Source organism: Odontesthes bonariensis, chromosome 1, assembly GCF_027942865.1.
Source record: "Odontesthes bonariensis isolate fOdoBon6 chromosome 1, fOdoBon6.hap1, whole genome shotgun sequence".
Classification (NCBI taxonomy): Eukaryota; Metazoa; Chordata; class Actinopteri; order Atheriniformes; family Atherinopsidae; genus Odontesthes; species Odontesthes bonariensis.
Window position 1 is genome coordinate 30,703,021 of NC_134506.1, and position 21,835 is coordinate 30,724,855.

A 21,835-nucleotide genomic window follows, 5' to 3' on the forward strand; every position below is an offset into this window, starting at 1 on the left:
CAGGAGGGGTAAAGCACATGATAGTCGGGGGGGGGGCTTTTGGATTATTTCGTGTTCAGAGATATCTAGGCTGCCTTGCAAAAGAATTGCTGACACATTTTCAATGTCACTCAAGTCATCTGACTGTGACGTTACTTCAAAAGCCTCAGCTTTCTTTTGCTGAGATGCTTCACGTTGGATGTTGACGTCTGCTTTAGGTCTGAAGCCAGTATTTTCTGACATTTAGTTGAATTAAGTCCAGGCAATAGTTTCCTTTGTCATCTTGACTGCCTAGAAACTCCCAAACAGAATATTTCCAAGTAAGTGTCAAGATTTAATTTATTTTTTTTTCTTAATTTCTGCTTGCAAGTTCTTTCTCTGTGAGTTTGAACTCCACAGTTCCCAATAACTGTCGTTTTTAATGGCATTTCAGACAGAAAAGAATTGAAAGCTGATAAAACTTTAAAGATATTTCTATAAAACCGTCTCCTCCATGACAGGTTTCACTTAGCGCCATTTTTCTTGCTTTATCAGAGGAGCTCTTGATTGTTGAGCATTAGCACAAGCTCTAAAGATTCAGGATCTGTCACATTTGGAACCATCGTCAGCTGACAGTTACTGACGGGTCTCAATCAATAAAAGAAGTTCTCAAATTTTACAAATATAACCCAACATTTTCACTCACCACATTTGAATTTAATTACGAATGGCTTGTCATTCATAGAAATTAGTTGTGCTCAATTCAAATCTGACTCCATGACCCCCCTGTGTACACTGGCCTCTCATTCTTTCTTTAGCCTCCTGTTCATCAAAAGCTCTCTGTCCCTCGGGCTTGTGAGCCAGAGACTTGCCTTTATCCGCCCTCTTTCCTTCAGACACCACTATCTGACTGCCAGAGTCCATTAACAGGTTATCTACAGGATATGAGATGGCATATATCCATGAAAGATGTGTGACAGAAGAAGCAGCAATAGGGAGCAAGAAAAGTAAAAGAGAGACCGGGGGGGCAGAAAAATGGTGAGTTCCTCTGTGATTTATGAGATTGCTGAGAATGAGCCAGTCAAAATTCTCATCCCCCCTATCTGTGATCGCCTGTATCTCTCGCTGAGTGGCGGAAGCTTACAGTCCATGATGGGTTCCTGGATGGGAAGAGATCATCTTCAGAGCTCGATGTTTAATGTGATCCCTTTACACTGCAGAAGGCTCGCTCACCGCCACCCATATTGTGCCTCTTTCACTGAGGGGTCATTTGAAAAAGGCCGCATAAGACGCAGAAATCGTTTTACTTTTCTGATTTTTAACCATCACGCTCCCTCGGCATGCTCGGACCACTCCATGTTTTCTGGATGCAGTTTTCCTTTTTTTTTTTTTTTGTCTTCAATGTGAGCCTGTTGGACATCTGCTCCTTACAGGAAGAAATCAAAAGCTGGCTTTTCCTTGAGACTTTACAGGCATTGGTTATATGATGAGGATTATGAGTATGAAAGTGCTCGCAAGACCCTTTGAGCAAACTCCTCTGATGTTAACGTGGAGCAAAAATGTCCAGAATGAAATTGTGTTGAGCTGCAGTTTCATGGATCAGCAGGTGGGGGCAGTGTTGTAAAAGCATATTTCTCCCGCTGGTCTTTTTGCCCGACTCAAACCTACCTAATTGCAGCCTGGTTGTAGTGCACCCTAAATATCTATTTACTTTTCTCTGTCCCCCTGTAATTTACTCTCCAGCACTGATGTTTGATTTTGCTTATGTATAAAATCATGTGAACATTTCTTCCCATCTTGTATGTTATATCAAACCTTTGCCTCCTCTAATCTGAGTGCTTACTATGTTGAACAAATGGTTTGACTGTCTAAATGGCTCCGCTCGATATCTGTTATTAAACTGTAGCAATTATGAGATTTATGAGGGGAGGCTGCAACGTGATCTACTTTGTGTGGTTGAATGGTATCGAACCGGTTCAAGTTGGGGTGAAGTTGTGTTGTTTATTGAGCTGGAAGAATTTGGTATTGAATTTCATGCAAAAGATGTATGTGTGCCAGTAGATATGGAGCGTATGAGCTGAGTAAGTTGGCGAACGATGAAAGTGATCCGTGCACATAGAGCTGCAGACAAAACATACTCAAACAATGTTAGGTTGTTGTCTGTTGTGTGTGTGTATTTGTGCGTCAAGGACAGTGCAAGGGCTCAGGCATGCATATACCACTGTGAATACGTGTGTGTATGTGGTTGGGATGATGGGAACCTCCCTGCTCCAGAGCAGCTTTGTAGCAGCTTCTCCATTGTAGTGTCAGGGTACCTCGTGTCCGATTCCTGAGACAGTGTGATGCCATGGAGCTGTCAGCAGTCATACAAGTGCAGAATATCAATGTGTTCTCTGGCCTTTGGGTGTCTCTTCTGCATGAAATTCACTTGTTTATGCATCTTTGGAGTATTTATACAAAACCACACCTCTCCACTCAACGAGTCAAGACGTGAAATACGGGAAAGAAAAGAAACAGCTGTCATTTGAAAGTCGTGAACGAGTTATACAGAACTGATCAGCTTGGTCAGTTTTTGGAATCAATTTTTTTTTCTTCTTTCCCCAAGAAGAAATAAGATGGCTGGATTTTGCAGAGCTCCACAGTTTGATTAAACTCTGCACGTCTGGAGCAAACTGTGACCGGGTAGTTTTACATGAATAGAATTCAGGGGCTAAATGTACTAAGTCAGGCAAATTGACATGAGGCCAAAAATACAGAGCAAGTGCAGATGTGAATCCCCAGCTCTGTGGTGAGCTAGCAGTTCTTCTCAGTAATGATCTCCACAGTCCACCAAGAGCATCGCTAATTAGCATTGGGTTGGAAAGTAATAGACCTAAAATTTGTAAAGACACAGGTGCGGCTTGCTTCTTGTGCTATGACAAATGCAATAGGCTAAAGTAACCACTTAAATATATTTGAGCTGTTTTTTTCAGCCTATGTCATTGAATAAACTCTTCTCACATAAGTTTCACAATGTTTTCATCTGTTGCTGAGTTACATTCACATTTCTGACTGTTTTCCACTTTTAGGATCATGGACACAGCACTAGAATTAGATGAAAATGTGGACACATTTTTAACTCTCTCAGGAGGCACGAGATCTGTAGAGAGCAGGGAATCTTTGGAGAACCTTGTGGCCGTTTTAGGAACATTATGTACACCCGCTTTCAGCAAGGACCACAGGACCAGGGACAGGTTGAGGTCCATGAAACTCCAGCTAAAGAAGCCACAGTGCTACAGCACCTGAGAACAAAGAAGGAAGAAGTTTTCGTCCGTATTATTTATTTGTATTATTGCAGTTGTGAGTCCAAGGTCATTTCAAGTTCACTGCAGTGCGCTAAGCATAAGAAAACCTCAGTATTTTCTGACGGCATGTTTCTCTGGCATTCCAAATGAATTAACACAAGTGTAGAAATTTGTTCCCGTCTACCACGCACCCATTGTTCCAATGGTATTTCCAGCTCACAGCAACAAATGCAGTTACATCAAGTGTGAAATCTATGACAAAGTTTTTCTCCCAGCAGTAGATGTTAACAACATCAGCAGTAAATCTGCCGCACGGTCTATTTTGAATCTAAAATACAGGTCGAATGTGTCGCTTGATAAGTCAATAGCTCAAAATTTCACATAACAGATCGCAAGACATGAAACTGTTTTACAGTATCATAACATCTGAAGTGATTTTTTTTTTTTTTTTTAAATGTTTTATTTCTAATCAACTTGTTTTCATTGAAAAAGTGTTTGTTTTTATGCCTTTCCAATACAAAACCCCACCATAGCACATTCGTGCTTTTGTCCTCATGATATGTAAACACAACTACATCACTGTACATTAAAAACATACCTAAAATAATGGATATTCCAGGTTTGACTGATATCCCAGTTTCCCGGTGTGCTAGTGCCCTGAAACTAATACAGTTAAAGAGAGCATTACAATTATTAATGTTATTAATTTCAACAGAACATAGCTTCGTATTAAATGTTAAAGTATCTGCAATGAGAAAAGCTTGCGTGTGTTAATAGGGCTTGCTTGGAAGGCATTAAATCCTATCTTTGAAATGTGGCTTGCTTCGTGTAGTGGCCACAGCTGTTTAGTTAATTTAAACATGAGAATCCTTTCAAACTCATGCTGTTCTTATAGTACTAATATACAGAGAATTTGAAGAGTACGGCTTCAACAATCAGCACTTTAAGGCTTCATGAACTCCGAAACGGGGTCTGGTTATTTGTCTTAGTTTCGACATAAAACCTTGAATTAACTAATAACTGAATTGACGGAGCCCGATCCATCTATTTGATGTACCAACACTGTATAAATGCGCAAGGGTGCAGACGTGCCCTTACCTGTCTGAATCTCCCAGGTTAATGTGAGGTGTCTCTGGATTTAATGAACAGTCTGGTACATTACTCTGCAAGCACCCTGCCCATAATAGCCCAGATTCACATATTTGCTCCCTCCTTGTGTCTCCCTGCCAGCCTTCACGCTCGGTCTCGCGTGCCTAGTTAGAATGCCGTTTACTGTAGGAAAAACCCTGCGTAGATGCAAATCCAGCCAGGTCTTGCAGATTTGAGGGAAGCTGGTTGGAGGGAGGTGTTGATATTGATAAGGTGGTGGGTAGTCTTGAAAGTAGAGTGGAGTGCAATGTAAAGATCACTCAGTCTTTTCCAGCCAGCCCTGTGTCTGGCTGGTAAGCGGGGCCCGTTGCCAGCACTCACAAAGGGTGTAATGAGTTTATTTCATGTCGGCTGTGAAAGTGCCTGTCTCTGTCTCACCGGCACTCAAACAGAGCTGAAGCCCATAAACACAAAGTGCAGTGTGTAAATCCCCACGGCCTGACGTCTCCCAGCCCACCCTCTATGCCTTCTGAGCATCTCTTTATCGAGAGGGAGACATCAGATCCTCACTTGCCCCCAGAGAAGACCGCCGTGCCGACCACACGTGTTATAGTCTTCAATCTCTCAGAGTTGTGCTTGTATCGTAGCAGAAAACATGCAGACCTCTGGAGAGAGCGTCATTTAGATTCTCCATACAACATGGTTGCCGTAAATAGCAGCATATCAAAAACAGCCAAGTGTGCAGTGATTTGCTTGGCACCTCGATGTTTCACCACTGATGAATAGGACATCACGTGTGCTTTTCCATGACGTCAGCTGGCATAGCTTTTCCCACTCTCCTGTCCAGTCCCTTCCCCGCAACGCAATGCAAAATGCTCCCCTTGTTTTCTCTTTCCAAGTGCAGGTCAGTACCTCTGCTGAGGGTGAGGGTGGGTGGCAGGTCACTGGTTAAAGAAACTATGTGGGAAAGAGGGAGGAGGAGGAGGAGGATAGTAGAGAGAGGAGTTTCTATCTCTGTCTCTGACATGGCTTTGGTCTGGGTTGAGGGATTAGTGTGTGAGGCTCCACCACAGTCTCTTCCCTGGCTTGTTTCCAGATATTATCTTTAAGTGTGAGCCCAACGCCGGCCCCTCTTTCTGTCTCCCTCTTCCCTTCCCCCTTCGTGTATGAACTCAGTGGTGTGAGTCATCCCAGGCTGCTCAGGGAGTGATTTAATTGCTCTGTCTTTCTCCTTCAACACGTACGTCTCGTAGAGAGCTGTCACTGACCCTCCACTCCTACAAATAACACCAGCGCCGCAAAGGTTGGGCCACCTCCAAAGACAGTGCAAATACACACTCCAGAAATTTCAGTTATCCCCACTGCTAGCGCAACAATACCGCCATGCTTTGCTGTGATAACTCTTCCATATTCTGTAGCCCTGCTGAGTGAATGTGGGCACAAAATGGGGGAGATGGAACCCCCACCCCCCCACCACACACACAGCAGCAGAAGCGTGTTGGGCTTTTGTAATCACAGTTTAGAAAAAAAAGTCTTCCCTGTCATCCCTGTCAAGGTTGGAGAATTGTTTTGTGAGTGGCACATGGTTGGAATTGATGATTTGTTCCAGGTCAAAATGGTGGAGCAAAAATCTCATTTGAAATGAAGTCATACCAATCTATTAATCAGGGACTCAGGTATGCTGGACTATGATTGAAAAAATAGACAATTTTCTTTTCCAGTGTTGTTTTTATTTTTGTTCTTTACGTTTCAGACAAGGAAAACATGTTATCTTGCGGTGCCCAATACTTAACCTTTTTACACTCGTCTCTCTCTCTGAAAGGCTTCTCCTAAGACATCTGAACTACAGCACCCACACCGAGAGCTCTGCACACACCATGCTGTCCATTTTTCCTTCTCTTTTCTGCACTTGTGAGGTGAGACATAAGGTGGCACTGTTCCTGCAGATGATTGGGTTGGTGGGGGTGTGATGTAGAGAAGACACCTTGCGGGGATTGGATGAAAGTGATTGAAAATGGGGCTGCCTTGACTTAGCAATACCCATCCGTATGAACCCTCTCAGATGAAAGACTTGTTTGTTGTTAATGGGGGAAGTCATTATAGCATCTCTGCAGCAGTCAGATCTCCTTCACAGCAAAGTGATTCAGCACTGACATTGGCTGTGTTATAGACGGAGCTCAAAAAGGGGTGAAGAGGCTAAAATGCCAATGTGATTACAACAATTAGAGAGGCTGAGCATACAGCAGAATGTATTGCCCGGGGACCGAGTGGCTTTTTTCTCCCCTGTGATGCTGATGAGTGTCTCAGAGCTGTATAACAGCAGACGGGGATCAATGGAGAATGCTGACTCTTGAGGAAACTATGGATGTACTCTGGACCGCCTGAGATGGCTACTAATCCAAAATGATTATGCACCGTACTCTTTGCTCTGGGCCAAGTCTAGACAAAACAACACACACACACACACACACATACATATATACACAGATGCAAAAGAAAAAAAAAGACAGCCTTTGAGCAAGAAACACAGTCACTTTTCATTTCCACGAAATCACACTCAAGAGTTTCGCTGCAGTTATCTCCAACCGCCATCACCTCCTCCAGATTTTTTCAGATTTAACTAAAGATTAAACCAAAGCTGTACAGATGTTGTTGCCTCCGTCACTGAGTTTTACTGCGCTGAGCCATCGCCAGGAGGCAAAGCCTATAGGAACACAAACAAAGTCCTAATGCCTACCTAGAGAACCCCTCTTCTTCCTCGCTCCAACATTCATCCCACTAAGCTGGGATGAATGTGAGAGGATAGGTGCATCTGAAGCAGCCACAGAATATTTTTCAAAAATGTTACTTCAATTTTATTTTCAAAGACATTCCAGTTTGAGTAGGTGCATGTCTGTTTCACTTGAAGACGCCACACGGAATTATTGCTGTGATTCAACGAATACTGTGTATTTATACTTGACCTGGGCCAAGTAGTATTAGCCAATAGTGTTTACTGTATATTTAAGACTACCTAGGTGACAAAGAGGTGTTGTCTGGCATAGTGAAGGCTCCCGTAAGCAGCTGTTTTCCAGAAAGAATGTATAAAAGCACTTTTGATCACACCCATTTTTAGGTGACGGCTTAGCTGAGATTCTTTTGCATACAGCAAAAACGTGGTGTTTTCTGATAAATGACATTAGTTTGGTATTCCACATCCTCTCTTGCAGCTGTGCTGGAACTCCAAGTCCCGGAGCAACCAGTGGTCGCGCTACACGGAAGGGATGTCACACTCAACTGCTCCTTCAGCCACGTCGGCCCCTTCAACTTGTCTGATCTGAGTGTCTTCTGGCAGCTGACGGACACCAAAAGCAATGTTCATGGGTACTGGGGGGGACGCGACCAGCTGGTGGACCAGGTTGAGACCTTCGCCAACCGCACCAGCTTGTTCCCCACCGAGCTGGGCCTGGGCAACGCTTCGCTCCTGCTGAGCAGGGTGGTGGTGGCTGATGAAGGCAGCTACACCTGCTTTGTCAGGGTGCAGGACTATGGAAGCGCTGCTTTGTTTCTGCAGGTGGCTGGTGAGTCAGGCTGCGATGTCTATGACACTAATGAACCCAGCAGACGATGGTGTACATGTAATGTTAAGACCACAGATGTCGCAGGTAGTAGGCAGGCACAAACAAAAACACAGTCTACATAGAATATATCTGTATTTCCTCTCTTAGCTATGTACAGTGCTGTGCAAATGTTATAGGTAGCAGTGTTTGCAAACGTAATTTCAGATATAGTTTGTATTAATTTATTTATTACACAGTGCCCAAAACTTAAATCTGATCAACACCTGAGGTGAGTACCATTTTACCTTTAAAACATCACCAGTTCTCCCTTTAAAAAAATTTTCATCCATACTAGAATGGTTAGTGTTGTTAGCATCTTTTATATTGCAAGTTGTTAGCTTTGTAGAACTGTGTTAGACTGAAATCAGCATTCTTGGTTAGCTTCTCAGCTTCTAACCAACAGTGACGGGTGCAGTTTCACTTTGTCTGCTTCATAGAACCTTCACACATTCTTGCAGTCAGTCATTGGCTTGTGATATACTGCCTTTGTTTAAATGCACAGACACCCGTGTAAACGAAAATCAAAACAACAACAACTGTAAGCTCAGAAATGAATAATCATAGTTCGTCATATTGCAGTGCATAATGGCCAATCTGTTAGAGGAATATATTGTGAAGCACTTATTTTGTACCTTGTCTTCAGGACATCAACACACTGACCACGTACACACCAGTAGATATAGGTAATTCAGAATAATTTCCTCTCACAAGATGTAAACAGGAGATAAACGGCTTATTTGGTGTTGCTGAGCATTGTTTTTTTGTTAGTTTTTTTTGTCAATGAGCACTGATTATGTTCCCCTTCATAATCAATATCTGCTGACTTTGATTATTAGCTGTTGTCATGGTCAATCAGTCATCACTAACATCTTGTCTCCCGTGTGGCCCTTTTTTTTAAATGAACAATGATGCTGTGCCTCCCCCTCCTTCTCACATTTCTATATCTGTGATGAGATTGCTCCACTCTTCTCTCAGGAAGGATGTGCATTAGGCGTTGTTGATGAATAACAATTTTTTTCTTGTCTGAGTGGTAAAAGGAAAACAGTGTGTCAAACAGTGTGTCCAACAGTGACAAATTGGCTCTATTTCACGCCGTGGATTTTTAGAAATTCTATTTTTAGCCAATATTTACTCTTAGTATCGCAAGCCTCCTTCATGCTGCACTGGAAGAAAATGAAAGGAGCCCTTGATGGAAATCTGTAAGTCAAATGCACAGTTGGAGGAGTTGATGTGGCCCATGCTAAATCAGTCTTTTTACCTCTATAAAAAAAAAAAAAAAAGCTCAAGCAAACTTATTTTATCACATCTTTGTTTGATGTATCGTGATTGGCTGTGGGAATAGAGCATCCTTCCCCCTTTCCACATCTCTCTCTCTACATGTCTGTTATTTGTCTCGAGGAATTGGAAGAGCGCAATTCCAATCGAGGCTGACGACCCCCCCCCCCACTTCCATTTCTGGCTTTGGGCTGAGTCGTCCCAAATCTTTATGCCTGTTGGTGTTTTCCCCGGCCACCCAACCTCTTCCCTCCACTTGTGCCTTTTTTTTTCTTTTTTAATTTCTGGATGTGGCTCAGTGCTTTGGGTCTCTAGATGAAGCAGCATTGAAGTGAAGGGGTGCAGCATCACTGTTAGCTGCAGATGCTGTCTATGGCTGAGGATCTTAAGCGCTGTTTTATGCTGAGCTGCTAAATATAATTAAGATTTTAATGGGAATCATGTCAAGCACTTCCCAGGGTGACACTCACTGGAGATAATGTAAAATTAGTAAATCGAGTTTGTCGCTGTTGCATTGTCATCATCTCTATATCCTCACCCAGCCATCCACTTCCTTACATCTTGTCCCTCCTTCCCTGAGTCCTCGCACATTTCGTGTCCTAATTTCTCTTCTTATTTTCCCAGCTCCCTACACCAAGCCTGTGTTGACTTTAAAGCCTGAATCCAACCTGCGGCCAGGCGATGAGGTCGCCCTGACTTGCTTGGCGTATGGAGGATACCCAGAAGGCAGTGTTATATGGCAGGACGAGAGTGGCCGCAACCTGACAGACAATATCACCACGTCAGTGGTGGCTAACGAAGAAGGGCTGTTCACTATGACCAGCGTCCTGACGGTAGTGCTGGAGCCCAACAGCACCTACAGCTGCCGTCTGATCAACCCGCTACTTGGCGAGGAGGGCTTTGCCTTTGTCACAATCACAGGTGGGAGTGGTTCTTCTTCTCTAATTCTTCATGAGATGCTTTCAGTCAACATTGACGCCTTCATTCTCGTGCAAAGTAAACAACCTAATTTTAGTGACTTCATGCAGTGATTAAGTGTTAGCAGCTCAGACTAATCATTTTTTTCACTCATGCATATTCAGAGTTTCCTTTTTTTCCTTTTTTAAAAAAAATTATCATTGTATGCTTTTGTTAATCAATCTGTCAGACAAATTTCCTCCTGTGGAGGCTTAACTTATCTCTGTGTCTTCCTAAGTCAAAGCAAAGCTACAATGAAATGAATAGGAAGTAATGAAATGTCCAATTACAGTGCAATAAGCAAAACCTATCAGTTCTTCTGCATCGTTAAATTAGATCAGTGGGTGATTATATCCCTGAGGATAGTCAAATAAGTATTCATCACACATTTCAAAAGATAAAACAGTAATAAAGTAATATGCAAGAACAAAGCGATTAGTTTCCTAGCAGCTGTATGCAGAAAATGTTTTTTTTTATTTTTTACTGACAGGCCTGCCTTTGTCTGGTTGTTGATGCAGTTTTAAGCTCAATGTATCACCATACTTATAAGATGCCCCCCCTCACTCACACACACCCTTCCACAACACTATCCACTGCTCGACCATGTCCCCCTGGCCCTGCTGGTGTACTCCATGTGTTGAATGCAATAAGGATGCCGTGTAAGGTGGGCAATGGCTGGGTCTCTAATGGGAGCAGCACTGTGTGAAATGGCTCATAAATAAGTAGAGGTGGCCCGAGCCAGCTCTCTGGACTGTAGCTGGTGCTGATGCTCGGGCTGTTGAGACAGAGGTCGAGGCAGAGGTCAGGGAGTGCTGCTCCACTGGGCTGGGAAATGACTGTGCTGTCTGGAAACAGGATGGCCGATTGGCAGGACTGGACGGCTGAGTGAAGGTGGCCTTTCTAACAGTTTGGTTGGCCTTTTTCAAAACAGAGCAGATAACCAGTCGGAGGGACCATTGGGGGAGTGGGAAGGTATAAAACGTATTGCGAGAATAGAATACAACTGTAAAGTAACTGCTAGAATAATTTGTGGCTGCTATTATCCTTCTCTTTTTGCTGGATTCGTGTACCATTACGTCATAACCCTTCATGTCAGTTTCCTCAGTTTGTCTCGTTCCCTTTTACAGACCGTTTTTTTTTTTTAGTTTTCACATTTTTTGAGAGAGCTATCTGGATTGGTGCTTTTAGACTTTGTTTTTTTCAAGGGCAGCCGAGTCAGTGTTTTAGCACCACAGAGAGTTAAAAGCTCACCTGTTAAGCCAAACCTTTTAACTCTACAGTTTGATTCCCTGACATGAATGTGGAAAAACATCAGTGGCACAGCCAGAAATATTCTACTAGATGCACTTTGATAACATAAAATCATGAGATTATATGCCATATAGATAATCAAGTGTGGATATGTTGTCATTTGATGTCATCACAACCAAAAGACATACTGTAGTAGATGGTGATGGATGCACTTACGATCAAATACTGCATTACAGCTGTTTTTATGCGATTTTCCATTTCATACTTTTCAGACAAACAACTGTGAATGCTGTGATCCAACAAATCGCCTCCTCAGTTATTGGGCTGTCCGTCCTTTTTATTTGGCTTAGAAGCCATAATGTCTCCATTTTGTATTTGGCTTTACAATTAAATCCATAATCTTAATGTCGATAGATGCTCAGTGAACAGCTGTCTGTAGAAGTTGGGCATAGAGGCTTTAAACCTCTGCAGAGGAAATGTGTGCAAGCAGCGGAAACAAATGTACACATGATGATGGCTGTATGACATTTGTGCTAGTATCGATACACAATTGAATGGCAACAACTCAACAGTTATGGTCACTTGAGGTAATCGCAATTAAATAGTAGTATTGGCAGGCTGAGAAAAAGTAAAGAAACTAGGAATTAACAGACCCAATTAAAGAAAACAACCAAGAGAAGGGTGAAAAAAAAGATGGTCGGTTTAAGAGCACTGGAGTTGTTGAAGTGTGATGTAGCAAAGATGCAAGAGGGACACCAGAAGAAGCAATTCCCCAAATAAACCTTGGGAAAACCTGTAATTAAAACAGTGTTGACTGGGATTTCCTGCAACTGGGTGCACATGAATAAGAGTAATTTTTCAGTCGGAGCGCCTGCACAGCTTGATGATGGCCCGAGTTACTTGTTAATACACAGAAGATTTATAGCATTTTATGTGGCAAGATGCGGGAGGACTTGTTTGAAATGGAAATGCGTTTGCATTTGTTTACAACAGCTGGTGTGTGCTTAACAGTTTCTGTAATTAATTTTGACCCAGCAGAGCACTTCTTTTTGGAATAGCAGAATGTGCCGAAGTCGAGTTGATATAGCGAATATGCTTTCTGTAGACACTGTAAACACAAACCCGATCACCACACTCAGGCAGTGGTTGATCTGATGAGAATGTTTGAAATGGGTTGGACATTCTAAAAGATCTATGCAAGTGGGGAAAAAATAGAGATAAATGTGGGAGGTAAGAAAAACAGAGTGAGGTGGGGGAAGGTAGAGAGGGAACGAGCGTGTGATAATTTCACACTCTCTCCAATCTCTGATTGAAAAATTACAATAGTAATACAAATCTCCCCAAGCAGAACAGGAGTTTGACAAGGTTAATTTTGAGAAAATGAACCCTTTACCCACACTGAGGAGAGCGCCGTGTGATCTGTCATGAGCTGCAAGTGGAGTCTGTGTTGAGTCAGCCATGCTAAGCTCACCTCTCTCATAGTTACCACCAGTTAGGCTTCCCCACGACAAACAAAGTCCTCACGCAGCACCTGCACACTTTCAAACATCTCAGAGACGGTTGTTCTTGTTAACACGGCCTGCAGAGGGTTGGTCAGTTTTTAAGACTTTGTTTTCTATGGGGAGTGTTTTTGTGTTGCTGTGATATTGGTAGATTTGCAGAAGGAAGCCAGGCTGAGATTCAGACAAGCCTACAGCAACAGCTGCTATTAATGAACAGCCGGATGATGGAAAGGAGCAGCTTCAGTCCCCAAATGAACCGTGGCCTGTCTGCTGGCATGGACACTGTGCCTGTGTGCTAACCCCCTCCCTTTTTCCTCCCTCCTGTCTTGGTGCCATGCACCGTCTCACACTCCGAGCATTTTCTGACCACTTTGTTCTGTTCTACTCAAAAAGAATAATGTTTTTGAAGGTTTTCAAGATCAAGAGTGTATCCTCACTTTTTTCTTTTTTTCTTTTTACCTTGATCCTTTTCTCTATGTGAAACTTCGGAGATGTATTCCATCTACTGGAGCTGTGTGATTTCTGCAGTGTGCTGTCTGACGGTTGAGTTTCAGGGCCCGTCACTGAACACCCCCTCCAGCACCACCCCCACTCCATCTGCTTGCTTTCTCAATGAGGATGGCGCCATTTGCCCAGCATCACTTTGCTGGCACAGCATTTACAGTGAAAAGTCTGCGGATGGAGATGGAGTGTGTGAATGAAATAGATGGAGAGATGAGCCTGGGAGATGGAGAGGGGGGGCCACGGAGGCAGGGTGAGGAGAGGGGGGAGAAGTGGATGACAGAAAGTAAGATGGAGACAACAACGTTTGCTGAGCTCAGAGTTGTGGCCTGATGGGCTGGAGATGGGCTCGGTGACAAAGAGGCAGACCCCCCCCCCCCCCCCCCTCCTCAGCCACCACCATCACCACCGTCTCTACTTGATTTTCTATTGAATTTGACCCTTTAGCTGCCATTCTTTGGTTCTCTGTGCAGCACTGTGGCTTTGTGGTTAGGTTCATAGTACAAGCATCACAGATTTGTTTGTCTTTGTGCTTTTCTCAAGTATGTGACGGTTTAATTCCTCTTATATCCAGAAAGTACAGTAAATATACACACACTAAAATAGGAACGATACAGAGAAGATTGGCATGGCCCCTGCGCAAGGATGACACGCAAATTCATGAAGCGTTCCTCATTTTTTCTCTCAACAGCAGTCACTAGATGGTTGTTTTTTATCAGTCGTTAAAAAGAACATTTGACTATTTCAAATCAAGGCTTTCTGTAGTCCCAAGTCCGAAAGACGAAAGAAACATCTGGACTTCTCTTTCTCTGTAAAAGATCAAGAAAGACAAACATATACATGAAAAAGCTTTAGCTTACTCTTCCCACCATTTAGCAGAAAATGTGGTTTGAATGTTTTTCATTCAAATACACACAAAAAAAATTTCTGAAAAATTGAGCTAATATATACCTGCAGACCTAACTGCACAGAGTATGTAAGGTTAGACTCTGTTGTGCCGTTTCTTGGTAAAACTGTATGGGATTGATTGGACCGAGTGTTTCTTTTGCTGCACATCAGTCATGCTTGTTGGCTTTGCACTTTATAAGTTGTGACTTTGCTTGACTACACAGGGTTTTAGGAACTGATTGCACACTCAAGAGTAGGTCCTATTACCAAAACTAAACAATGACCTGAGTCACACATCTGCTCAATTCCTTGTTCTCAGTAGTGAGAAATCTTATAGAAATCAGGGGGCACAGTTTATAAATCTGTCAGCGTAGATGGTGAAACATCTGAACGTCTCGTGTGTTCGCATAGAGGGCAACAGCGAGCACATGAAATACGAAGCCAAGAGCGCAATTTTAAACCAAGAATAAAGATTTACACATGGCTCTATTTTTCTCTGCTGACCAGGTCACTGTGGCAAACTTTTGCTCTGCTGTCTTTTAGACCACACGCTAAGAGTTTTACTTGCAGTTTCCCTCAGATAATCTTTTCCAAGCTGTGTTTTTTTCCTGCTTGAGGTACCTTTTTTCTTTTTGTCTGGTTTATTTCCCCAAGGAGATTGTTTATTACATGTGATTGTGAGGCAAATGGATTCTAAATCAACCTTCACTGAGTAAACCAAGGTTAAAAAACAACTTTAATTGCTATATAAACATTGACCTTTGTCATGAAGACAGATTCTAACATTATGTGAGCAACATTCATCTATCAAGTTTTTTTTTTTTTTCTTCCCCTCACCATCAGATATTTTCCAGATTGCTTCTTGCTCCTTTTGACTGACTATGTAATTATGTCTTTAGAGTTTAATCCTGACGTTACATTGCCATCTAAATAGCTACCCGTCATCCTCTCTTGACCCATAAAGTGCTCAGACCTCTGTTGTTTACGAGAAATCTTCTATGAGTGTTTTCAGGTTGTTGTTCATTTCCATTATTTCTTCCACTTAGAATCTCTGAAGGTATTGTGCAGAAGTTTATTTTCTGAAGTCTGAAATTGCAGTGAAAGTATTGCTCTCTCAGTACGGGACTGCCAAAGGGCCAAACAGAATGATGCATTGATCTACTTGTTCAAAGGTTCTCTCATAAAAGTAAATGTTGTGGTGAAATCGCAGTGATTGCAACTACTCGTTAAATATTTTACCATATGTGTCACGTTGGTGTGGGGATGGTAAAGGTAGGACACGGATGCGGACTTTTTTCAAAAAAGGAAACTGGATTTATTCACAGAAAAACAAAGTACAAACAAAAAGCGCGGCTGAGCCGGATTCAAAAGACTAACTGTACGAAACAAACGAAAGGACTAATAAATACTTAGCTTGGGTAACGACGAATATCGTGGACAGTACAGGTATCATGGGAAACAATGAAGTAAGGTGTGAAACGAAGGCAAAGAGCCGACACACTGAGAGGGGAGACTGGAAAATAAATAGGGAGTGAGTGATTGGTGACAAGGTGCAGCTGGTGAAACTGGACAGGTGAGGGGAATGAACTAATTAACAAGCATGGGAAGTGAGGGGAAAACCAATGGCAAGACTAAAACTCAAAACCAAGACATGAACTGAAAATCAAAACGTAACCTAAAACTAAAAACATAGTCCCATGGCGTGACAATATGATAGGCATTTGTGCTTTTCTCTGCCAATATGTCCTGTCAAAACCTTGTTCGGTTTACTATGTTATTTAGTATTGTGTTTTTTAACTTCAGGCTTCCATAACAAACACAGCGGTTTGTTATGGAAGCCTGAAGTCCTCCTCGCTGAATAAGGACTGATTTAAATGCAATTAACAGAGCCTTCAGAGAAACAGAAAACGGCAATATAAATGGATCTGTTGTCAGTAGAGCAGCAAGCGGGCAACTTTCTCTACCAAGCACTGTATTAATTACTGCCCAGTGTACAAATTGGGCCTTTTTCGCTTGCTGAATGTATACTCTGTCTTATCAGAAGCTCAGCTAGAGAGAACAACCACATTGGTGAATTAAGTAATGTAGACCATCTAAAATCAATCCAGGTAGGCGGCAGCGGTACCATTGTAAGCACATTAATTCCTATCAGGATTATTAACTGGGGCCGCTTGTCGCTGTCACCACTCCTAAAACATTTGAACGTCCTCTTCTGGGCCTTCATTAAAGGAAATTTTATCCCTGTATTATGGCCACGGTAAGGTTATTTATGATGCTTTTGGTCGTACTGTGCATCTCTAAGGGATTGTTGGGTAAGTTTCACTTAGTGTTCAGTTGTTGGTCTGTGCAGCTCTTTTACAGCGGCACAGTCAGGAGGGTAAAACATGCTTCTCTTCTTTGTGCTGGGATTTATTCTCCATTTATTCCATGGCCGCGCTTCCATTTCCACCTTTAGCCTTAAAGGCTTTTGCCACTGTCTTGATGTCAGAGTGATCTTTTTTTTTTTTTTTTTTTCCTTACATTAAAAGCGATATTGATATAGTGCAGCACATTGAGTGTGTCTTCCTCTTCACTGTGTGTTTGGTATATGCTCTCAAAGAAAAGCTCAGCTGTGTGTGTAACTGCAGAGCACATTTATGAGGACAAGAAGATCTTGTTTGTCTACATGAGTACACCTTGCAGGGTTTATTCCTGCCTTTTGTGGGTTCAGCACATGTGGGATGGATCCTGCTTTTGATTAAACAAACAGCAGTCTGACATCTTAATGTCTGCTCACTGGCTGGTAAAAACCTGCCTCTCTGTCCTCCATGGCTTTCCTTTTCAGAACACCGTATTTATGATGGCAGTAAACGCACAAAAGCTATCTTTTGTCACTGATCGGGTTAATTTTGATTTTGACTTTGATTTTGATTTTGAGTGTACATTCCACATAGCTCCCTCTAAATCCTGTAAGAGGGATTGGTTTCAGAAGGTCTGCCATCGGTCTTGGCTTAACAATATGAAATTATATTAGCTTCTGCTTTTCAGAGTTACTGGGAGGTTATCCAGCAACAAACAGCTGCGCACACCTTCAGAGTTTGGTCATTCAATTATTCAGCTCATTCATTTGATGTTTAAAGTCTACACCTGATAACACTATGAGTTATTGTCCTGCAAAGGATGTTTGCAAACTCAGTAAATTGCCTCTGTGCATCCAAAGAGTCCAAACTAGTGGCTGACTACACAGGAGACCATTGTCGAAAGCTTTAAAGTTGTTTCAGTTCGGAGGTGTTGACAGATTTATCTTATCTGCAGTATAGGTGACTCTTTTCTTCGAAAACTGGAGATCAGTAATTGATTACCAAGTGTGAAATGGAAGTTAAGAATGGACTGAGTGTGCCTCTCCCAGATGAGAAGGTTTGAGCAGCTCCCTCTGTAATGACAGCTTAACTTGAATATACATAAGCACCCGCCGACACTCATTGTGTTAGGAAAAGCACCTATGGTACGGCCCTTAATTTCAATCCCTGGTGTCAAGTATCACAGTAATGACAGTGATTAAAACCGTGCTGTGGTCGTGCTCCGTATGATACCAGTCTGAATGGACAGCGGCTTGAGATGACTCACATACCCTTCAAGATGCATTAATATCCTACCGCTGGCTTGGACTTTGTAGCCACGCCTGTCTCCCCAGAGCCTGACAGCTTGCAGCTCGTTACAGACAAACTGTCCAGAAGGAAACAAACTCGCTCCTCTTACCTTATTAATATTGTCAACTGTGTTTAATTGAATCACCCCCCCCCCCCCCCCCCCCCATGTGTGTTGCTGCAGTAAGTGCAACTCTGTCAGTGGCAGAGACAGCTCAGTGACCCACGCCACATCAGTCTGTCATATCTGTAATGTATCTGTCTCCATACTTTCACCCACGTACTCGCCCAGACAAAGAGTGATGCTGTTTGTAATGTGAGGTCATATTGCCTATGTGGCTGTTGAAGGGGTTAAGGATTGTAAATGGAGTTGCACTAATATCTGTTGTACCACGCATTGTTTTGGGAATCCAGTCTTTGGACAGACACAGGGAAGGTCTCTGTGCTTATTTAAGCTAATTTGTCGATGTATGCTAACTGTAAATTTACCTATTTTCCTACTCTTCAGATACAAGAGTAGTTTAAGAGCTAAAAGTCTAAAAATTTCAAGTCGTCCATTTATTATATCCATCTCTTAACACTCATTCAGTAAAAACGTGCTTAAACATTTGGGATACCTTTTTGTATATAACGTGATGCTGCTGGGAAAGGAGGATAAGAAGTTTGATCAAAGAGCTGATTTAACAATGGAAACTTTACCTGTTAAAGAACACTTCAGGGCAGCCTAACGTCTAATGTCCTTGGATCTCAGTTCTTGCATAATGTGATAACAGTGTGGACTCGATGGCTTCACCAGTTAATGGTTTGAAAAAAAATGCTGCTTCAACAAAGTTGGGACTAATACCCAAAGATGAAAAGAAGTGTTTCCTGTTGTGTGTTGTGCAACACGGGAAGAATTAGTGTCGGCACCCCAAAGCAAGGAGAGAAGCTGTCGAGGTTACAGAGTAGAATAGGATCAAGTTATAATCCTGCACATTATAAATCTGCCTTTGATTCTAAAAGAAGGTTTTTTTTTTAAAATCCTGGTATTTTTCTTATTTTTCATCAATTTTAAAACAAGGAGTGGAGAGCTTCACTGAAAGCACCAGCGAAGGTTGTAATCATCTCTCAATATAGCAAAGGGGTAAGAAGAGAGGACTAACTCAAAGGAAAACTCAAGGTTTGTTTGTTTTTTGTTTTTTTGTTGTTTTGTAATTTAAGGTTTACAATCAAGAACACACTGCTGAGGAAAGTAAAGTTCACTTACTGTTTCACCAAAGTTGTCCAGAGCCGCTCTCTTGTATAAAGAACAACTGGCTCACAACCAAAGTGAGAGAGTCAGTTTTGCTCTTATTTTATTTCTGAAAATGCTTGCTTAGCATAAACACTGCTTATAGCAGTGGCCTGGTTCACATTATTACACCTGGAAACAACCCCGGTCTCAATGTGCCAGCCTCAGAAAAGACTTTTGTGGCCTAATGCACTGCTTAAAGACAGCAAAACTGCAGGTCTAGCTAAAGAGTCTTTAAGGTTTTCTTATAGCAAGTTTTCAAGAAGTTTGACTGATCCTTATTTCACTCTAACGTGTCCATCTTGCTTTTGCCTATTTGGCATTTTATATGTTGAGGGTTTGCGACTAAAGGGGAGGTTTCTATGTGAGATTTGATATTTGGAATAGTCTCCTCCTTACTTGATGCACTATTATTTTCGCTTTCTTAATAAATGTCCTTCCTCTGTGCATAAGCAAACCCTCTTTTAGAGTCTTTTGGTTTTGTGGAACATTTCTACCCATGTGGAGCTTTGGTGTGATCATACTGTCCCTGGCTTTTTTTCTTTTTCCTCGGCCCGAGGCAGAGAATTTTCTCGAGTTAAATAACTTAGCTGCACACAAGTTGTAAGTCTGCGATTAGCCATGTTCCACTGAGAGAGATTTACAGAGCAATTTTTCAGTCTGTCCAAAATATCCTGCTTTAAAAGGGCCAGAAGGAAACAAAGTATGTTCAAGCAGTAACCCACGAGAAACTGTATCTGACTGAGTTTTGGAACAGCTTTGTGGCATTGTCAGAGGCTTCACAGCACCGGATCGAATCGCTTTTAGCTTTTGTAAAATTATCTCAGAAACCGAAGAATGTAAATGTGCTATAAATGTTGCTTTTACATAAAATATTGGCACTCTTTCCAATGTGACTGGTGAGTTTTGATTAATAAGGTATTTCACAAGACCTTCAAACATGGTCAAAGAAGGAATTCATTTTTAGAATTGACACTCAGTAAATGTCTAAGCTTCAGAGGAGCTGTAGGGATCAATTCAACAGAGCCTTTTGATTGACTCAAAGCTGTTTTAGTGTTTCATGATTAAAGATCTTCGTTATCTCTACTTTCATCTTTTCATGTGTCAGTGGAACACACTGCTTGTACCTAATTGCCGTATTTGTTTGAGATAGGAGTGACAGCATTTGGAAAAAAATGAAAAATAAAAAAATTGTTTTATCCACAGAGCTAAATATGGCACAGGGCTACTCATTAGCGCGATGAAAATGAAGGTCTGAAATAACAAGAGTATAAGAAAACGTGGCATATGGCTTGTCTGCATGTAGTCATTATGCAAATCTTGAGGTAGTTAGTTACATATTGTAACTATCTAAAATGTTCTTGGAAATTGACTTGCTGATTTTCTTCAGGGTAAAAAAACCCAGGGAAATATGCCATTGGGGATTCTATCTTAGATCAGAGCATTCTGAACAGACAGTTACAGATGACTTACAAAATAAACGTCACGGCTAGGTGTCGACAAAAACGCACCCAAGAGCAGAGACGGGACTAAGGGAGAATCAGAGTTGGAACAGAGTTTATTTACAAGGGGTGGGTGTTGAAAGCCAAAGGGAAGATCCGGGTAGACGTGGAACTCGGAGCAGGCAGATATGTGGAACAGGCTGGCGGGAGGAGGGTAACAATCGATGCCAGTCTGGGCATAGAAATCCAAGGCTTGGAGAGTGGACCAAGGAAACGGCGCTGAAGGAAACAAGAAGGCAAGGTCAGAGCTAGGAGTTTAACTTGCAATACAAGACAGGAGTCGGCCAAATTACCACTAAGAGTAGTGAGATCATCTGGCGAAGATTGGTTGCTCCTGCAACTCCTAAAAGAGTGTCCTGATGAGGGCAGATGAGAAACCGGTGGGGAAGCAGGAGCAATCCAAAATCCTCCCCCAGGAAACCTGCCCAGCCCCACCTTAGACTCAGAAACCACAGCAAAACAACACAGCCAAGCACGATCGCGACAATATAGTCAATAATGTACGGCACATTATCTGTCATTGAATATTCAGCATGAAGCGAAACCTTCCTGCAGAATATTAGTTATATTTTTCCACAGAACTAAACTTGTAATTGTGTCACAATCAAGTCTAATAAGTTGGCAGGTAGCAACATCTGAAGTTACCTTTTGTTCGTATAGGGCAGTGCTCATGTCAGCACTCTTTGTTATATAACCAGAACCATGTTTTTCTAACACCTAAAGGGGAAAGAAATGTGAGGTTTGGTTATGTTCAAGAGATGGACGAATAGGGAGGCTCTGACCTGCACCAGAGTGTGAGCCCTGCCCAGCTCGGTTGCTTTGAGAATATTCATCTGTCTCTCCCGTGTCCACCAAAGACTGCAGCAGAGGAAAATGAGAAATGCTGTTTTATAATGAGAGCCTTAGGCAGAGACATGTATTTTAAAAGAAAAAAAAATCTGTCATTATATATTCTCCTAGTAATACTGCAGTGGGAGAAGCATACTAAGAACTTGCTCTCTTTGAAGAAGTCCAGGATGTTCTTTAATGTTTTGGATAGAGCGTACTTTGGTTTGTGATACGGGGTTGAGCAGGGTTGTTATATTTTATTCAGAGATGTTATCACGTGAACAGTAACCCTTCCTGTGGATTTA

At 42.2% G+C, this 21,835-nt stretch overlaps 1 protein-coding gene and 1 non-coding gene across 5 annotated transcripts in view; both read left to right on the top strand.

Annotated features, from left to right (window-relative positions):
* The window catches only part of cd276 (CD276 molecule), a 67,599-nt gene that overhangs the window by 6,700 nt on the left and 39,064 nt on the right, over positions 1-21,835 (top strand). For all 4 annotated transcript variants that reach the window (XR_012769645.1, XR_012769648.1, XM_075464172.1 and 1 more), the window contains exons 3-4: positions 7,541-7,891; positions 9,830-10,126. Coding sequence is in view for 2 of the 4 variants with exons in the window: in XM_075464172.1 (XP_075320287.1) it covers positions 7,541-7,891; positions 9,830-10,126 (648 nt within the window). In the remaining 2 variants the exon portion in view is untranslated. The remainder of the gene's footprint in view (positions 1-7,540; positions 7,892-9,829; positions 10,127-21,835) is intronic.
* LOC142385906 (U6 spliceosomal RNA) lies at positions 13,994-14,096 on the top strand. The gene has a single exon (XR_012770268.1). It is a non-coding gene; the product is annotated as a U6 spliceosomal RNA (small nuclear RNA).